This window comes from Carettochelys insculpta, chromosome 12 (genome assembly GCF_033958435.1).
Source record: "Carettochelys insculpta isolate YL-2023 chromosome 12, ASM3395843v1, whole genome shotgun sequence".
Classification (NCBI taxonomy): domain Eukaryota; kingdom Metazoa; phylum Chordata; order Testudines; family Carettochelyidae; genus Carettochelys; species Carettochelys insculpta.
In genome coordinates, this window is record NC_134148.1 from 7353978 (window position 1) to 7374665 (window position 20688).

Below are 20688 nucleotides of genomic sequence, written 5' to 3' on the forward strand. Positions count from 1 at the left end.
GAAATCATTTTATCCCTCTTTATAGTTTGTGGACCACATGTATCTCAGAGATTTTACCTCTGTGTATCTAGTTCACCAGTCTTCATTTGCTTTGGGAAATTAATGATAATGTTATAATCACTATAATGGAAAATAAGAAATGACGACAGTGTTAATAAGAATAGCAATAGCCTATCCAGCCCCACTACTACCAAAAAATAGGATAAAATTAACACTTTGCATGTAGTTTTGAATTGCAGTGTCTTTCCGCAAAGCATTTTTCTTTCTTTAGACCAGAGATGGTAATGCCATATAATTAGAACAAGACTTAAAAGAGAAAAGGGGCATAAGGTATAGAGTATTATGAGAATGACACAAAAGAGTGAGATGGAAGGCTTGATGGCGGGGGACTTGTTCGTATTAGTGTACTGGACTAATAAATGTTATTTCTTGAAGACAAATAGGAGTGTCAAAAAGAATATTTCAGGCCACTTCAGCCATTTTATCAGGCGTTACTTAAAGAACCAAATATATAACCAGTTTCAGGAATCTGTGCAAAATCTTGGTTTCAAGGATGAATTCCCTAAATTGCAGCCAAACCTCCAATTATTTTATAACACTTTATTTATATATAGTATCTCAGACTACTAGATACGTCATACTGCTGAACACGACAAAGGAAAAGAAAGGTGCCATAGAGTATCAGTATTATATTAATATACACAAGGTTAGTGGTGGTTATTCACTTAAAAAAAGATATAGAAATAGAGAACAGAATGAAGTTGGATTTATGGTGACTGGTGATTAGTTGCATGTCCCTCAGAAGCAGGAATTCACTGCCTCCCATCAATAGTGTCCCCTTAGAAACAGGGCTAATGGGATAAGGTGGCCTAGGCTTAATCTGCTGCAAGGGAGATTTAGGTTTGATATTAAGAAATGCTTTGTAACTGTAATAATAGTTGAGTCCTAGAATAGGCCTTCAAGGGAGGTTGTAGAATTGCCATCATTGGAGGTTTATAAGCACAGGTTGGACAGGGATGGTCTACTTGATCCTCTTCAGTGCAGGGGCTGGACTTAGATGATCTCTCAAGATCCCTTCTAGCCCTACATTTCTATGATTTAAAGGTAATTCAAGAGATTTCAAGTCAAGGTATGAAAAATAGATCAGGAGCATGAAGAGGAAGAATTATAAATGTTTTTAACCCAACTTAGTGATGTTCTTACTGACCTGAGAAGGGTGTTGTGAGAGTTAATGTGTGAATATTTAAAAAGCACTGTAAGAGTCTCAGATGGTTATTTCTTAAAGCTATCATCTGTATCCCATTGAGAAAACTCTATTTATAGAGTTAATATCTCTTCTCTTGCATAGTTTGGAAGCCTTTTAAGGACTTTTTTTAAGTGGCTGTTAATACTGTACCTCTTCTCTTCTTCTGCCTCCAGTGGTGAAGTTCAGACTGTAATATTGAGCCTGTGCAGGAGACAATAAAGTGAAGGATGTTAAGAAAAGTGGGGAGCAGTGATAAACAAGGAGGAGAAACATTTGTTCTGCTGCTAGCCTCTGTTTAAAAGGAGGTTTTTTCTTTATACAGAGGGGAGCAGGATTTAACAGACAATTTTTTCTTCCTCAGAGATAGACTGTGACATACATATGTGGGGTGTGCAATGTTTCAGCAAGCATTTGGAAAGCTGAGCCGGAAGGTTTGGCCCCAAAGGCATGAGAAGAGTGTATAAGGTTAAGAGCGCAGCATGAAAGCAGCACAGATAGGAAGCTTTTCAGACACTTAATCCAGATGGATCAGTTTCACTAGGAAAAAACTTCTTTGGGGGAAGAACCTATATTCTGGCATGACAGGTCGTAGGTTCTTTTCCATGGACTGGGAATACTGGGCAGTGGTTTAAATTGGATCTGAACAATTCATACAATAACTGTGTTTGGACTTGTATGTAAAACTCTGACGGGTTCCATCATAGCCAGCAGACATCTCCAAAGATCTCTTCTGCACCACATGGATGAGTTGGCCATCAACAGCCTTCTTGTAAATGTCCTGCTGCTGCTGGAGGGCAAAGGAAGGAACGTAAAATATTACTATAAATGCCCAGGGTTACTTTGAGAGGCCTCAAGCAGGTGTGCAGGAACTATCACCAGTACAGCAGGAAGAATCCATTTCCACGGACCAGCCTCTTTCCCATCTGATTAACCTATGGAGAATGGAGGAGAAACTACAATAGGGTGTAGCAAGGTGACCAGTGATATAGTAAAGATGTAAAATGATGAATGATTAACTGGTAAACATTAGGTTTCCTTAAATGCTAACCCTCAGTTGCACCGTGCCAGCCAAACCTTGGTCCTGGCAGCCAGCCTGAGCACACATCTAGCCAACCGGCACTGGTCCCGTCCTGCTGGCCAGAGCCCCAGTACCAGCCGTACCACTCTGCACTGCACTGGAGGGACCCCAGCCCTGGCCTCATCATGTTATAGGTGCCCCAGCCACACTGGCCAGCCACCTCCTGCCCCTCTCCTGTCAGTGTATTACCTGTTCAAAGGAGATAATTTTAATAGTTTAAATGGTTAACTTTTTCATTGATACTTACATCCCTATTATATAGCTTACCTCACAGCAGGGACTCCTGCTGTGGCTTGCATGTGCATTTCATTCTAATGTGTCTTCCTGTTATGCACAAAACTGATGCATCCTCTCGTTTAGCCAGCCACGAAAATAGCATGCTTTTAGGAGAGTACATGCTGAAGTGGTAGCAGACAAACAGTAATAGTCTCTTTTACCAACTTGGAAACAGGGCATACACAGAGTGGACAAAGTCAACAAGCATTTGAGAAAATTAAAGAGATATGCATAGCCCCAGATTTTGTAAGGGAGACTATAAAGAGATGCTAATGTAAGTTTAGATGGTCTTTTGAGTGGATGAGAAAAAAGGGGTAAGAACTGGAAAGGAAGGCACTTCCAGGTTGTATACGAGAAGAAAGGGACACTCATCTGAATTTGTGCTTTGGGGACCCAACCAAATATTTGTGTGACCATGTGGTTAACTTTGTATTTTCTTTTTGCAGCCTTTGCTAAGACTGACCTCCTCTGCTTCCTGTACTGCTTATTACCTGCTGTATTGCACCAGGCAGCTCTTTCAGCTAGTTAGAAAGAGGTGCTGTGTGTAGTAGGAGAATTCAGTACAGTAACATGACTCATGGATCATCAGGAAGTGGTAGAGCGCCTTGTGTGTCTGTGTTCTTAAAGCAACTTTGGCAGTAATGAGAGAAGCAGACAGGGATCCTCCACTGCCTCCTGTCTTTGTACATTTTTTCTTCTGTGGGAGCTAAAAGGGGATGGCCTATTAAGCAACCACATGTGGCCTTTTCTGAAGATCATGCCATACAGAGCTACCCTGCCCTCTGTGTGGACATAGATACAGTGTATTACCCCTTCCAAACTTCCAGTGCCTTTCACAGTCCCAACAGCTACAAGCCTCCTCAATCTTCTTAATTAAAAGATCCTATCACTTGTGTAGCCCAATATTGCAGCTGATAGTGCATATTGGCCTGCAGAGAGGGGGGTTAGTCATAGATTCTATTATATTCATAAGAGCTGTGATTATGGATTTTAAAACCTGTAATATTCCCATGTCAGAGGTTCCATAATACATTTATATTAGGTATGAGCCCAAGTAAGGAGGTCCAAATCTAAATTATAACTAACTTAAAGTTCTGAGCTGTTCTGAATAAGGGTCCAGTCCATGCCCATTTCTAATTTAGAGGCCTTCACTGGGGCACTCCACTCTTATCCAGCAATCTAATAAAAGCAAAAACACAGTCATGTAGAAAAAAAAGTCAAGTAGCACTTTAAAGACTAGCAAAATAGTTTAGTAGGTGAGCTTTTGTGGACAGACCATGAAAGCTCACCTACTAAACTATTTTGCTAGTCTTTAAAGTGCTACTTGACTTCTTTTTGTTTTGATAGTGTATAGACTAGCACAGCTTCATCTCTGTTACAGTCAAGTAGCACTTTAAAGACAAACAAAATAATTTATTAGGTGATGAGCTTTCACAGGACATCACCTAATAAATTATTTTGTTCGTCTTTAAAGTGCTACATGACTGCTTTTTTGTTTTGACAGAATACAGAGAAACACCGCTCTGTTACTATTGAGCAATCAAATAGTTTCAGTATCTTAGTTTGTTATTCCCTTGTAGGCAGAAAAGCTTACTTGGCTGAACTAGATAAAGTTCATTCCATGCTTGTTCCATTGCATTTGTACGAAATGGCTTCCTACTTAATCACTGTGGTCAACAATCCTCTCAGATGTGGTAGAAAAATCATAAAATAATGCCTTTCAAATAGCAGTTGATGAATTAGAAATGGAAAAAATGCAAAATTTTATTTTTATACAAGGGACAGTTGCCTTGCAGAACAGCATATCTGTCACACTTCCTGTTTTTCTCCCTCCCTCCCCGTTCCAATTTAGAAGGAATCTGTCTGTTAAAAAACATAATTGCCTTCTCTAAAATCCATCCAAAAGACATTGCAGGAAGTTTTACCCTCTCAGAAAGCACATAAAATGTTTGTGTGTGATCAGGATCTCAGCGGAAATTCAGGGGTTTTGCATGTAATATGCCCAAGACAGCAGCCACTAGCAAATGAACAAGGGAAAGGGGTGTTAGAGAGAATTATTATTTCTATTAATCTCTGATATTGTGCAGGGGAGGAGGGAAGTAAGCTTATATATTTCTGCAGTCCCAAAACCCAGTCCTGCTTTTACTGAAATTTGTTGGGAAAATCTCATCAATTACATGATGGCAGGCATAGGCTGTTAATCTTCTGTCTGTTATGAATTTACTAAGGAATCTGCAGAGACAAACTTGATTGTCTCTGATATCAGTACCTAACTAACTACCAGTTTGCTATTTTTCTTGCAAATTTCGTGCTTTATGTTTTCTGGTATTTTGAATATATGTAGCACCTTTCAGATTAGATGATTCCAAGGTGTTTTACAAATTACCATGAGTATTTTAAAGAAGGGATTACTTCATCCACTAGTGAAATGCAGTCACCCTAGGTGAAATACAAAAGCACCCATTCAAATACATAACAGTTTAGAATAGGAAGTGAGGAAGAATACTATAATCAGTAGGCGGAATTAAAGGAGACAAAATGTAATTACTGAGACTGGAATTTGGCTAGAGTGTCATGCTTGGCAGGCCATACTTCTGATTTACATTCTCTCTAATGTTTTAAGCTATCTCATGAAATGTTAAATCAGTTTCAATGCTAGCATCTTCTGCACAGGCACAGTTAAACAAGTCAACGTATTCTTTATGTGATGATGTGCTTGTTTAGTTACCTTGGGTTTTGTCCCTGAAACTACCCACCTCACACCTCCATATTCTGGAAGACTTGGAATCCTCTACATCATCCTCCTATTTTCTCATGTGCCCATTTAAGCTTCTTTGTGAAGTGTGAATATGCAGTCTGCAGTCATGGTAAATCCAAAGCATTCTAAAGCTTTTTTTTGTTTTTTGTTTTTGTTTTTTTCACATAGGTCAGTCCAGAGCAACCATCATACCCCCAAAGCAGCCCCGGCAGCCAAAGGGAGCTTTGGATGATGCCACTGCCTTCGGAGGAATAGCAGACCATGAGGCAACTAACAACTCCCAGCCAACACCACCTCCACTGCCAAAGAAAACCATTTTGAGAGCCAACACGGAGCCAATCCCCAAAGAACTCCAGAAGCAGACCCTGGATAGCAATCTCTGTGTTGTGGCCAACCCCACGTATGACATTGACACCAACTGGGAAGCAAGCAGTGCCTGCTCTTCAGTCAGCTCAGAACTCAAGACGCTGGACATTGAGTCAGGAGATTCGTTGGACAGGCCTTTAGAAAAAGGAAAAGTAACCAACTCAACAGCCAACAGTAATTCAAGCCTAACCACTCTCAGTATTAAGGATAGGTGTTCCAACAGCATGGAGTCTCTGTCTGGGAGATCCATCTCACAAACTAAACAAAGCAAGAATGTACAGAAGCCCCAGAGGCAAGCACTTTATCGAGGAATTGAGAACCGAGAGGAGGTGGTCAGCAAAATCAGAAGCCTTCATGCTGATACACTGAAGAAGTTGGCAAACAAATGTGAAGATCTTTTCATGGCTGGACAGAAAGACCAGCTGCGATTTGGGGTAGACAGTTGGTCAGACTTCAGGCTAACCAGTGACAGGCCATGCTGTGAAGCAGGTGATGCAGTTTACTACCCAGCTTCTTATGCAAAAGATCCCCTCAACAATTATGCTGTCAAGGTAAGAAGGAGATTTCAGAAATGGTTGCACCAAACACAATAATAGAACCCCTGTATCTTACAGTATATCCCCATTTGTGCTGTTTGCAATGGCTAATCCGTGTACAGTAATGATCTGCAGCCACTGGCCTTCATTTTTTCAAACTGCCAGTGTTGTCAGTGGAATAATTAACTTTTAACTGGCGCTCTTGTTCCTTGTACATTGGGGTCAATTTTTTGAAAGCCACCAACTCTCTTAATCGGTGTTTTGCATGCCTATTATGTAATGACATAAGCATGGTCTAAACAGCTGTGTTTTTAATGCAGAGAATGCAGGGAAGTTCTTGGACTCTTTAAAGTTCATTTGCATGCAGTCTCCAAATTGTCATTCTTCATCAGGAGTAATTTCAAAGGCTTTTATATATGACCGTCTATGGATTTTATTTATATATATGCTTAATTAGCATACCTTTCCATTCCTTTCCAAACCTTTATATTCTCCCCAGTCATTCTGAAGTTTGTCTTGCCATCAGTGTGGCCTTGTGTGATATATGAAAAATGAACAGAACAGAAGAATGTTGATTAGTTAGTGCTGTAGTTCAGTGAAGAGTTAGCTCTTGTTACTGAATAGTCCATTCCAAAGTTTTTGCCAGAAAAACATCTGGATAATTATTTTATATGTAAATGAACAGTTGGTGACCTATTACGCCTACTAATGGGATAGCGTTATTTTATCATGTTTGCAGTTCATATAGAAGATTCACCCTCTCTTTGGGTGCTCACATTTCCAGTGGTCATGAGATGACAATGTTTATCTGGTAGGATGTGCGCTAATCTGAATTATGACTAGGAGCCCAGAAATCTGTGTTCTGCTCATTGCTCAGCCAGACTTCTGGTGTAACTCACTGAACCTCTGTAACTCAATTTCCTCCAAGTTTAAATTGAAAGTGGTGATATTTCTTACCTCCCATGGCCATTATGAACCTCAACTCATTAATGCTTACAAAGCAGGCTGAACTCCTCAGACTGATAGTACTACAGAAGGGCAAAATGTAATTATTACTCCCAACCACCTTTATTTATTAAAATAGAAGAAGCAGTTAGAACATAGTAATGTCAGTGCTAACGTGATATAAAATAGGTTCAGGTGTCTCTTTAAAAGGCTTTTCAAGGTTATGTATGGTATTGAGGAGTTGCCATGTTCTATTGGGTTTATGTTTGTGCAGCTATCCAGGCCCTCTGTTGTTGCAGAGATCACAGATGTAATTTGTATGCCTTTTTAAGAAGATGAAGTAACTCAAAACAATTTAGAACCAGGACGTGAATAACTTATGTATTATTTGTCTGGCAATTTTATCCAGGTGCAAAATCATGGTCTTCCATTGATTTTTTTTGCTTGTAATCATGCAGCAATACTCTGCCAAGAAGAGGTTAGCTAACTTCATGCACTGACTGGTCAGCAGATCTACAGAGGGAGGTGTTAAACACGGAATGAGAATGTTTTGTTGATGAAAGTGACTTAAAACTTCCCAAGCACACAATGAATTAATGCTTTTGAGTTTGTTTTTAAAATGTATTTGTGTAGAAACTAGGCAAGTTATTTCGAAGTAACTTTACTGTGTAGAAAACTATTCATCCAGTGGCCCGTACCTTTCTTGTCAAGATACTGTAGCAAACTGTTCTGTCTCTGTCAAAACAAGTAGAATTTTCTGCATGATAGGTTATCTTATGACACTGCATATCATTGTGGGCAGTGCATGGCATACACCCAGGTCATTAAAAATACACTAAAACTATACTGAACATAATTTATCTTTCTGGGCAGTGAACTAATCCTGGTTACCAGATTGGAGATTTGTACTGACACACATCAGAAATGCCAGTTAATAGAAATCTGCAGATAAGATCCTTCTAAGCTGTGCATCTGCCTAACAAGCCCTTCATAGGGGCTCAAGGCTGCCACACAGAATGCTGTCCCTGTCCACTGGCACCAGTGTGGAGATGCTGCGGCAGTTCTGCTCCAGCAGCTCCATGCTGGGGCTGGCAGGGAGGGGTGCCTCTCCCCTGGCTCAGCAGCTTTGTGTTGGGGGCAGGAAACAGGCCAGGCTGGGGCCAAGGGGAGAAACCCCTCTCCCTCAGCCATGGTGCCCAACTTGGAACTGCCACTACTGGGGGACAGGCACCCCTTCACTGGCCCCCATTCAGCCTAGTCTAGACCTGCCCTGGTTGGGAGACAGATGCCCCTCCTCAGCTGTGCCCACTGAAGCGGTGGTACCCATGGTAAGATGCCTTTCACCTGGCCCCAGGCTGCTGCTGTGAGAGAGTGATGGGGGTAGTCCTCTCTCACCAGGGCAGCCTGTACCCCAAATCCTCATCCCTGGTCCCACCCCAGAGCCTGCAATCCTACATAGAGTCCTCATTTTGCACCCCAACTTTGTTCCAGCGCTGAGCCTGCTCCCGTAATGCAACCCCTTGGCTCCAACTCCACTGAATACTATCTGTGTAGAATGACTTCAGTTTTGTGGAACATCTCCATATTGGTGCACATAACAAAAGTCATTCTGCACATGGGCATGAAAAATTACAGGGAACACTTCTTTCCAGTTAAGTAAGTGCCAGATAACAGGGCTTTTACTGTGTAAGTAAAATGCTGGCTGCCTGCCATCCCCTGGAAAAAGGTATGTTCCTGTCTTCGTCTAGTTAATTAGATCATGAGAATGGTTTCTGGTAACTCGGGCTCTAAATTGGACGACCTTCCTGGCAAAAGTCTTACGGGAGATCATCATAATACCTTGTAGTATGGATTGAGTAATTTTATACATTAAAGACTTAATCCACACTGAGTGCAATCACAATAGCACTGAGTTTTTTATGTCTTGGCATACCAGCAACAGAGTAAAGTATTACTCCCAAAGCTGGCTCTGTGAGATGAGGCCAGTGCTCAAACTGGACTTTTAGAAAGCACACTTTGCCAAGTACAAGATATTAATTTGGGATTAGCAAGCTTTCATTTGACACTGTATTTCACTTGCAGTTGTGCTTTTGTGTAATATGACAAAGTAGCACAGATGGTGCCATGTCTGTGATCCTCAGTTCATCTCATTTTCATCACTGCAATTCATTCCCCAAATATCCATCTCATTTAAGGTTCACCAAGGCCTTGTAAAATGCATAGGACATAGCAGAAATTAGATTTCCTGGTGCTAATGCTGACAGTATCCTATGGTGACTGTCCCCATAATAGAAAAATAAAACTAATGCAGAGTAATCGTGGAGTCTTGTAATGTGCAGTTATTGCTTCCTGAGGGATTATAGCCTGGATTTCAAGTATCCCAACTGTGGAGAACATTTATTGACATGGGCACCAGTGGCAGAAGGTGGAGACATATAATAAGAATTTAATATCCATATCTGCCTTCATTCCCTTCTCACCATAATTTCTATCACAGTATACAGAAATTGTTGGCTACTATTTGGCATCCTTTTACCTGTTCTTTGAGTATTAGAAACATAGACGTTGTCATAGTGGATCAATCCATTTTTCCTTCGAGTGACTGAATGTGTGTGTTCAATCTTTAAATTGGTGCACAAAGCATACAACTCTCAGCAGCTTCTTCCCTCAATGGGCACTCATTGACTAACTCAAGCATCCCATCTTGCTGTGTGCCACTGCAAACAGGCCTAAAGGGAAAACAGCCCCTTCATCTCTCAGTAAATTACAGTCACTAACAGTGTAAACTCATAAATGATGAATACATTACATTTAAGGGTCAGTCTGACTCACCCTGCACAATAACTGAAGAGAAGCTAGTCAGAGCCCTGGACTCCTGGAGTGTAATGATTACACATGGCTGTTGACTAACCCTTTTAAGGGATATATGCAGAGTCAAGTTCTGCACTTTCCTCTGTAGTAGTCATCAGAAGTAGACTGGCACAGGAAGCTGCAAGTATCTTGTAAAAGCCATGGATATCCTGTAAAAGGCCTCTGCTCTGGCCTACACTCCCAGAGACTTCATCTGTCTCTAAGAACCTTCCCTGGTGGTGTGCCCCTACTGTAGGAAATGGATGTAGAGATACAATGTAGTCACAATCGTTCAACTATTAAAGTTAAGTAAGTAGAATATAAGTCTCTATACAGAGGATATGATCCTTTGCCTTCATTAGAGGCATTTATAATCAAAATGTCCAGATCCATCACCAACTCCTGACATGAATGAGAAAATATCCTGATGATGATGGCGCAGGCCTCAAAGATGCTTCTCTTCAAAGAGCTTGGTAGCATTACAGAGCAGTGGTTGAAAGGCATGAAGGGACCACAGTCTAGCATATGACATTGTTTGAAATGGATTTTTTAATAACACCCGTTTTCTTCCATCATGTAAAGAGATTTGCTGTAGCTCAAGGACTAAACTCACATACTTGGGGCATGCTGTCAAGATAAGAATACAATTTTTCCATTTATTTATTGTTTTAAATGAAAATCATCAGTAAAATTATATTAACAAGTAGCAAAGGCACAATTCCAAAGAAGTGTTTTCCCCAGAATTAGTTTGTCAAGTGTAAGTTTTTTAATGACTTTCGATTCTATATAGGATGTCTATATTAGGAAACAGACAGCTACCAACTATTCCCAAAAATAGAAAGAAACTTCAAGAAATACATGACTGCAAACATTCATATGAATTGCTATACATAAAAATGCTATAACATATCAAAACATTTTAATTAAAATCACAAATACTGTGCCATAATTACCCATCTCATCTATCCCCTAATGACACTGTTCTTCCTTCACGTTGTTCAAACATGAACTAAGTCAAAATTTAGCTTCATCGCAATCCAAAAAGCGACCTCCTCCTGTCTTCATTCAAACCTAAGCTTTGCATATAGAAGGTACTATTGTAGTTCTTCAAGTGCTTGTTCATGTCCATTTCACAATAGGTGGGCATGTTCACCACATGCTCAGGTGCTTCAATATAATTTTAAGTTACTCTCATACATAAGTGTTGATGAATTGGTGAAAAGTTTTTAATTTTTTACCTTTTAAACTTTCTCTTCCAAAGAGGTAATTCAAGACACAAAAGCTGCGCCTACAATAGACATGAAAGCAGATCTTTCTGTCAATCCACTCTGTTGACAGAGAACAGTCAGACTGCCTGGCTGTGCTCTCGACAGAACAGCCAACCGGAAGCGCAGCAGACAGGGCTGCCCAGTGCCCTGTCGACAGAGGGCCCCCTGGAGCACCTATACTGGCTTTCTGTTGACTGGTTCTGTTGGGAAAAGCGTTCTGCCTCCTGGGGGAATGGCAGAACGCTGTCATCGTAAGTGCCATGTTCTGTCAATTTACTGTCGACTGAAAGCATTTGTAATGTAGATGCTCTGCGAGTTTTGTCGACAAAACTCTCTAGTGTAGAAGTAGCCAACCAGTCTAACTTGCAGTTGAATTGGCTGAAATGGGGATTTTAATATTTGAATGACAGACATAACTGTATGAAATAATATATTACAAGACAGAGGAATAGAATGGGCGGAGGACAATTTGTCAATAGCTTGAACAGCCCCAATGGCTGCTGTGGCCATAGGTGGCTATCAACTGTGAGATGATGGTGGGAGAGTAAAGGAATGCCTTCGCACCTCCCCCTGACTGCTGAGCATTACAAAAACTGATCCCATACAAGATTCTCTTCCGAGGTCAGTCCAGAACAGTAGCATACGAGTACATGAGAAATATATCAAATGAAACTCCAGTGGACTGTGTAATCACTTAATACCCCTGAGATATTCCAAAAGTGAATAAATAGAAGTCCAGAGTCCTTAGCTTTCACTCCAAAAAAGCAATCAGTGTAGGACCTCTGAAACACAATGAGAAAAAGTAAAAATGTAGATAGAAACCCAAAGTATGAGAGCTTCAGAGTGGGCTCCCGAAGGACAGAGGGAAAGGTTTTTAAGCCTCGCTCTCCCTAATTTCCAGTATTGGGGGTTAAAAAGAAAAAAACGTTTATAAAAGAAAAACTACATTAATTGACATATGTTTGTTCTTTTCTGCCAACAGATTTGTAAGAGCAAAGCTAAAGAATCGCAGCAGTATTACCACAGCTTGGCTATCAGACAGAGTCTGGCTATTAATTTTAACATCCAGCAGGATTGTGGCCATTTCTTAGCTGATGTACCTGTTCGCCTCCTTCCATGGGAAGATCCCAGTGCACCTGAGGTGGAGGAGGATGATGAGCAGGAAAAAGAAGTAGAAAATGAGCAAAAGAACAAAGAAACCTCCTCCTGCTTGGAAGCTTCACAGAAGGACAACTCAGGCAGCGAGAGGACCATCAGCAAGCAGCGTAGCCGTGTTGTGGTCATCACACGAGAGGTGCCATATCTAACAGTGGCTGATTTTGTGCGAGAGTCCACAGCCCGCCATGCAAATAACCCAGACTTTTATGAAAGGCAGGTGTGTCTGCTGCTCTTACAGCTGTGTTCAGGCCTGGAGCACCTGAAACCGTATCACATCACACACTGTGATCTGCGCTTGGAGAACCTCCTGCTGGTTCACTATAAACCAAGGGGAGGCCTTTTGAACTATGAGCCTGCGGAGCCCAATCCCAATGCAGCTTGCCCAGCCAGGCTAATTGTGAGCAATTTCTCACAGGCCAAACAAAAGAGCCATATGGTAGATCCAGAGGTCCTACGGGACCAATCTCGCCTGGCCCCAGAAATCATCACTGCCACCCAGTACAAAAAGTGTGATGAGTTCCAGACTGGCATCCTCATCTATGAAATGCTGCACTTGCCCAACCCCTTTGATGAGAATCCAGAGTTGAAGGAGAAGGACTATACTCGTGCTGACCTCCCCAGAATCCCCTCCCGCTCCATCTACTCACTTGGGCTCCAGCAACTTGCCATCTGCCTGCTGAATCCCAACCCTTCAGAGAGAATCCTTATTTCTGAGGCCAAGGGAATCCTCCAGTGTTTGTTATGGGGTCCTCGTGAGGATCTATTCCACACACTCAGCTCATGTTCCAGTCCAGTACGAAAGGATGCTGTGCTGCAGAACTGGCTCGACATCAAACGGACACTGCTGATGATCAAGTTTGCAGAGAAGTCATTGGACAGGGAGCACGGAGTCAGCCTTGAAGACTGGCTTTGTTCTCAATATCTGGCATTTGCCACTACAGACTCACTCAGTCGCATTGTGAAAATCATGCAGCAACACTAGTTTGCACCAACTGTTGCTTTTCCTCAGCCCCCTCATATTTGCTCTATTCTGCTCCCCACTTCTTTATTCCAGGGTTCGTTCTTTGCACAGAAGCTGAAAAAATAGCTTAGATCTCAAAGCTAGCAACCCTGAGCAAATAGGTTCTATATTGTCTCCTATTGACAATATCCTGGAGACGTCATTAAATTCCTAGGCCTTCCATGCTTAATTGTGTATAAAATGGCTGCAGCTGGGTTATATACAGTCTAGGTTAAGTTAATTGGTGGTGACAGATGACAGAATGAGAGGCAATTGTCTCAAGTTACTTTGGGAGAGGTCTAGGTTGGGTATTAGGAAAAATTATTTCACTGGGAGGGTGATGAAGCACTGGAATGGGTTACGCAGGGAAGTGATGGAATCTTTATCCATAGATGTTTTTATATCCCTGCTTGACAAAGCCCTGGCTGGGATGATTTAGTTGGGATTGGTCCTGCTTTGAGCAGCGAGTTGGACTTGGCGAACCTCCAGAGGTCTCTTCCACCCCTATGATTCTGTAATTATTCAACAGACTGTAAAAGAGGAGAGAAAAAAGGAGACCCCTATTTTTATATTGTTACATTTTTATACTTCTTTCTATAGCATTTGCAGAGAAAGCAGTAACCATTTGACCATCACCAGAGATAGATTCATCATAAATGTGAATCAAATGATCCATCAAGGTTGAGACTCTCACCTGTGACAGGTTCTTCCTCTCAGCCTAGGATGAGGCTTGTCCACTTAGTCTTCTCCCCAGATTGGATATTTGTTGTATTCCTACTCTTCAATCTTTTATTTTCCTCCCAAGTAATGTTGTCCTCCGATCCCAGCAACTAATAGGCAACAGTCATCAGTGTTCAATATTGTCACATTTTCTGACTTCCTATTGTCCATAGCCCTTCCAAGGATCCTGCCTTAATCAGGCATGATCATCAGCCTGTAGTAGCTCTGCTGAAAAGCAAATAGAACATGCCTGTTTCTCTTCCTACCACTATACCTGATCATAACTAAATGTTGCAAATATAATAGTGGTAAGAGCAACAGAACATACAAGGACAACTGAAACATCCCTCCCACTCTAAAAGGCACTAAAACCCATGCTTGAAATTAACAGCAATTACATAAGCAGTCCTCCTTTGGTTGTTGCTCCGTATCAGATATTGAAATTGCAGCATCCGTCTTTTGTGTTTTATTTTGGTTTGCTAGGCACTTGTGGCACATTGCAAAGCAGGACTCAACTGGGCGGCGCTCGTGTGTTGGCAGCTACACAGCCAAGTGCTAAACAACTCCAACAGGCCATGTGGAAGTGGTTTTAATGCAAATGTAGCTCTCTGGGGGAAGAATGAGGGGACAAACAATGCTACTTAATTACTGAACAAGCTGTAAAGTTTGGCAGCTATAACTAACAGTGACCTGATCCATTTTCCCCACAGGAGATATGTAGCCAAATCCTGCTATCAGTAACTAACGATTACTACTGTACTTGCTGTGTCAGACGACACCCTAAAAATGGAATGGCTGTCAATATAACTCAGTGATCACTGCAATATCATTTGAGTGAGGAGGCTGTAGTGGGTATTAAGGTGACAGGTTAGAAAAAAAGGACAACCTGAAGTTGTTTTTCCACCATTAGCTACAACAGCTGATTCCCTTCCCTGCAATAGTGGCCTTTTTTATGGAAAAACTGCAATCATGCAGACGGTCTATTTGCTCAGTATTGCTAGATACTGAATTGTCTCAAAGATCTCTGAAGAACACAATGGGGGAAAAGGAATTTAATTTGAGCTGGGTGGTGGAAAGCATACAGCCCAAGTTTTGAGCCTGTGCTTCTCTCCTATGGATATATGTGCAATTCTTGTATGTATTTTTAAGAATCTGTATATTACAGTGTTTGTTATTTGCCAGGCTTTATCTGATGCTAGATCTGCAAACTCTTCCTTTACTTTTTTTGGCACATAAATGCGCAGTTAAATGTGCTTTTTATATGGATTGATATTTCATTTTTCATTGTTAAAACTGTGAGAAATCAGTTCATGTCAGTGTTGCTAACAGCCACTTTTTATAGCAAATGCATGCTTGGACCAGATGCATGGAAACCAAACAAACAGACCTGCAGGCATGTGGTCAGTAAAACTAGCTTTGTATACACACCATACATTTGAAGGGTGTGAAATTTCTCTGGCATCTGTCAGAAATGTGGTATGTGGAAGTCTACATTGATTGTGCAGTAATATAGAGAATATTTTGTGGCCTTTTTAAACTTTCTGATGAAATATCCTTTTGTCTGATTCATCTGTATCAGAGAGGGATCAGGCAAGGATAAGGATCATGCATTTTAATGTGGTGTATATATAGTTAATGACGGTGACAGCATTCATGCAAAAAAGAGTGCAATGCACTCAACTGCAAATGAAACACATGGAGGTGATGATGGTCACCACTTTGGGAGAGAGACTTCCTTTGTAATGCTGGACAGACTTGTGGACAAAGTCTTTATGAAGAATTGCAGTCATTAAATGTAGTCTTGTTTCCTATGGGCACAACTGTGTGATGCCTTCGGGCTTATATACACTGAGCATGAGTTGACAGCTCACTTAAATGCTACCTGCGATCAGTCACCAACCCTTTAAGCTAAGCACAGGACACTGCTTCTTCTTGCTTCTCTGGTCTGGTTTTGTGTTTGGTTTTGTTTTTTTTTTAAGTGGCACCACTCTGCACATAACTTCTTGCCTGACAAATATAGGCTGTATGAGCAGCACATGGACCACTGACCATTACAGTAAGCACATTCTTGTACGTCACCTGATTTTTTTTCTTTTTGTGTGTATGTGGACACATTCTCAGTGTCACTTTCATGTCAATACGCACATACAAAGTTGAATATTGAATGTTTTACAACCTCTTGTATTTAATGCAGCTGGTCCTATGTCTTGTTCTTTAGATATCTAATTTCAGTTCATATTTGTGATTAAATTTTAACCAATACTCATCTTAGTTCTGCAGTATAATGGAGCATGGATGAATGTTCACTACCAATCTCTGTGTGTAGCACTGGGTAAATGTTGGTAATTTGTAAAATCAGTGTGTGATTTCTACTTTTTTCTAACGAACAAACGAATGGTCAAGGAGGACAAACACAAACTGGCAAGAGCTTCCCTTTCTTGGTGGTTCTGGGACTGCCTCTGCAGACATCCTTGGGGATCATAACTCTTTATGGGAGTCCTCCATATACACCACACAAATACCTAAGAATGTATCCAGGAAATTGACTTACTGTAAACAAACAAAAGCAAAAAAAAAAATGCTACAGCATAACTGTTAAACAAATGAGAAAAAAAAACCTGTTCCCTTTGTCAATGGGATGATTTATGCATCAGGAATAGAGCCCAAGCCTATGCACAGGCATGTAGACATACATGAGCAGAGTCAGGATTTTTAAGTAGTGTAGTGCTTTGAGTTGAGCTCAGAAAATGAGAAGAACCGCAACTCTACGATAACAGTATTGATTGTAAATATATATTTTTCTATTACTAAAAGCTACCATTACACTATTTTTAACTATAAATTATACAGATTTTCAAGTGCACAATAAGACCTAGAAAATAATTTAATTGTCTGATAAGAATTTGTGGTTTTTGAAACTTTTAAAGCAGCTAAAAGTTTTTTTTTAATGTTTTGGACAGAACAATGGATAGTGCCTTGTCAAAGAATTAGAATGGTAACAGAGACAATCATCAGAATCTCTCTCTACCTGTGACCAGCCCTATAAAAATACTGTCCACATAAGGTATGAATACACACTAGTTGGGGACCGCACAGGGTATGAATACACACTGTGATTCCCAGTGTGGTTAGACAGATAGGTGCTAGCTCTGCTCAAGCTAGTGCCTAAATATAGCAGCTTGGCCACAACCCCTGAGGTTAGATCCCTTCTGACACTACCCTCCCTCACCCCCCAGTAACATATTCAGGCAGCTAACATGAGCCATCAACCATGCTAGTGTGGCTACAGTGCTATTTTTAGGTGCTAGCTTGTGATTTACAGCACTCAACTGCTGTGTAGACATACCCATAAATATAAAAGGATGACTACAAAATAAAATGGTGCACTTCATGTGATGCTGAGTGAATCAATTTAATGCAAGGAACACTTTCTGGAAGATCAGTTAGTGAACAAGCTCCTTTGAAGTTGCTTATATTAGCAAAATAAACCCCAAATGACATCTGGTCTCTGGATTTTTCAGAGTTTAAATTGAGGCTTACCACTGGCTGAGAAATAGATGAGATGTCACTTGGTCTAGACATAATACACTAAAGTTCAAGAGTACTATTGCTTTGACAATCTGTTACAGACACTCCAAATGCAGAAGCTGAAGAGGCTGAATAGCTTGAGAAGAAGAGAATTTGTGTAAAATGTGCAGCTCCTCATTAAATATAGTGGATATGCTGCTCAAACATCTATATGCTGCGGAGGCATTGATGTTAATTTAGGAGTTTTGGAAAACAAGAATGTGTTCTAGAATGTGGATTTCTTGTATATTTCCTAAAACAAACAAAAAAATCATAAATAAACCCAGTTTATCTTCCAAGCCTCGGGTCTGGTCCAGTGAATATATATGTCTCAAGTGAACATCTAGCCATAAGGTAGGTGCTGCAGCAATTACAAAAAACTCAAATAGAAATCTGAAAAGAGAGAATGTCGAATTTTTTTCCTGAGGTTCTAGAATGTCAAAAATTAGAGAAAAAGGGTTCTTTTTAAAATTCAGATATCAACTGGAGTCTGTCAGTACTAAAGTTAGAAATTTCATCTTACTGGAATACGGTGGTGTACTGTGGAAATGCCAATCTGCTGTCCCGTTTGTGCACAGTATTTACAAAACGTCTAATATCATCCTTCAAGCTCCAACACCCAACCCAGATTTTCTTTAGAGTTCTGCCAACAGCATCACAGAATCTGCATACATCATTGGACTTTGTAGACCAGGCAGATTCTGGTAGGCTTAGAGGGAAGAAAATATAGTATAAATAAATCTAATGCATGTTCGTGATCAAACACTGTGCAGATTACCCAGCTGTTTCATACTCTATCTCCCTATGTTTTTGTCTGAAAAATGTGTCAGTTGTTGCTGAAATAGGAAATTACCCCATTCAGAAGCCTGACCTAAATGGCCCTGTTTTCAACTAGGGACCTAGTCCTGCTCTCACTGAAGCTGAAGAGAGAATGTTTTGCTTTACAGAGTAGGTAATAGGCAGCAATATCAAACCTGTGCATTAACCTCCTCCTGCCCCAAATATCCCCCCACTCCTCCAACTTGATACAGAGTGAGCATTCTGTTTCTGTAGATGTAGACATGTAGTAAATGGATTAGTCTCCCCTCATGACTGGGCCAAAAAGTTTACACTGATTTCATGGAGGCGGTAATGCTGATGCTGCTACAATACCTGAAATCCCAGAGCGCACACATGATCAATCAAATGCTATCCATTTAAAGAGAAGCTTAATGTGTAGTGCAGCCCATATACATTGCAATGAGTAGAACAGAATCTGTGGACCACAGAGCGCATGCTGGAGACCTAGGTCCAGAAATTCTAAACAAAGTCAACATAAAGTGTGGCAGCTCAAGCCCTAGGCTAGCAAACCCAGGATCTCCGTTCCTGAGTCCCACTAACTCTGGCCTTATGTTGCAGTATAGATGATGGCTGCTCCCATGGAAAGTAGTCATCCAGCTAGCTAAAATCATGCAGATTACACATGTTGCCAGACGAGTTAGTTCCAGATTAGAGAGGTTCAGCCTGTACTCTACAAACAGATTTCAACGGAGAGGAAAAACTAATCAAAAATACTTTTGTAAAAGAAACTCTGAGCAGAACTTTTAATGTAAGGTGACGCCAACTCAAAAAGAACCAGAAAGAAGTCTTATAACCCCTCTTAGCCATCTGGTTGTGTTCTAACAAATCTCTACTAGATGTTTGTACAGATTATATTATTCACTTGGAGAGGCTGTTTGAAGGATTATGGTTTGAATAGACTTATTACAAAGAGCTTTGTGCTTGTGAGATTTTTTTTAATTCATTTAAATAATTTTCTATAAGCCTCCTTGCATGAGATGTTTGGCACTCCACTCAACACCTAGTTAGACTGAATTAAGTCTACAGAAGATTTCAGAAGCAGCCATGGGGCATGAAATAGTCAATTTACCTGCACCTAAGCATCTTGCTATTCTAAAGAACTTGTTTTATACTTCATTGTAAGAGGAGCTACTTCATCCTTTGTTTTCTCAGACCCAGGAAGGAAGTTTCAGGGATTTAGAACAGGTTGGAATGTTTTTATATAAGATATATATGTTCCTATATATATATATATATATATATATATATATAAAAAATATAAATTTTATTGTACTCCAACAAAATTCACTTTGCAGCTCTTTTGTTTATTTTAGACAGCATATAAAACATGCTGCACATTTGCTTGAATTTAACACACCAGTTTCATAAAACCAATTACGCCTCTTTCTGAAAACCGATTTCAAAACTTGGGTTCTTTTTATTTGTTTTGTTGGTTGCAGAAAGTTTTGTAGCTCATACTTGGGATTTTTTTCTTTTAATCTTAATTATGCTGAGCATTAAAACACTTGTTTTTAATAAAAGGAGATAAAAATATTTTTAAATTAGAGATTCCTAAACTGGTGATCTTTATAAATGGGATTTATTTAAAATTCCTCAGATAAACTTTTTATTTTTTTTTTAAATTTGACTCTATTGTTCGGGTAAATTTTGTGTTTGGAATTCCTGATTGCATTGCTTTATCTGGTGCATCATATCTATACTGACACATTTTACATAAATAAGTGTGTAAAATCCAAGCCTCCCTTTCCCATTGGAGGCAGTTCCACTCTGGTTTGCTGTGGTACTTTGCCGTGTACTTTGTGGCACTCATGTTACTGTGTAAATAAACTAGTTTTATTACATTGGAAGTCAACTGTGGTAGTCACACGTGTTTTTTCTTTCCTCTTTAGGTTTTCAAACACCAGAGAGTTGCACTGAAAAAATACTGTTGTTTACAGTAGAGATGCCAGAACAGGGCCTCTTGCTGAATTATGGCAAATACAGGGAAAAAAATGTTTTACTACAAGGGAGCTGAATGCTCTTTAGTAAAGCCCACTGTATTAATGAAGCAGTTGCAGTGTTTAATGTCTCCTGGTCCATA

General features: G+C 40.3%; 1 protein-coding gene across 8 annotated transcripts in view; it reads left to right on the forward strand.

Annotated features, from left to right (window-relative positions):
- Window positions 1-20460, forward strand: part of PEAK1 (pseudopodium enriched atypical kinase 1) — a 221299-nt gene extending 200839 nt beyond the window's left edge. For all 8 annotated transcript variants that reach the window (XM_075007167.1, XM_075007165.1, XM_075007173.1 and 5 more), the window contains 2 exons: window positions 5527-6275; window positions 12306-20460. In XM_075007167.1, the coding sequence (XP_074863268.1) occupies window positions 5527-6275; window positions 12306-13463 (1907 nt within the window). In that variant the 3' untranslated portion in view covers window positions 13464-20460. The remainder of the gene's footprint in view (window positions 1-5526; window positions 6276-12305) is intronic.
- Window positions 20461-20688: the final 228 nt, after the last annotated feature.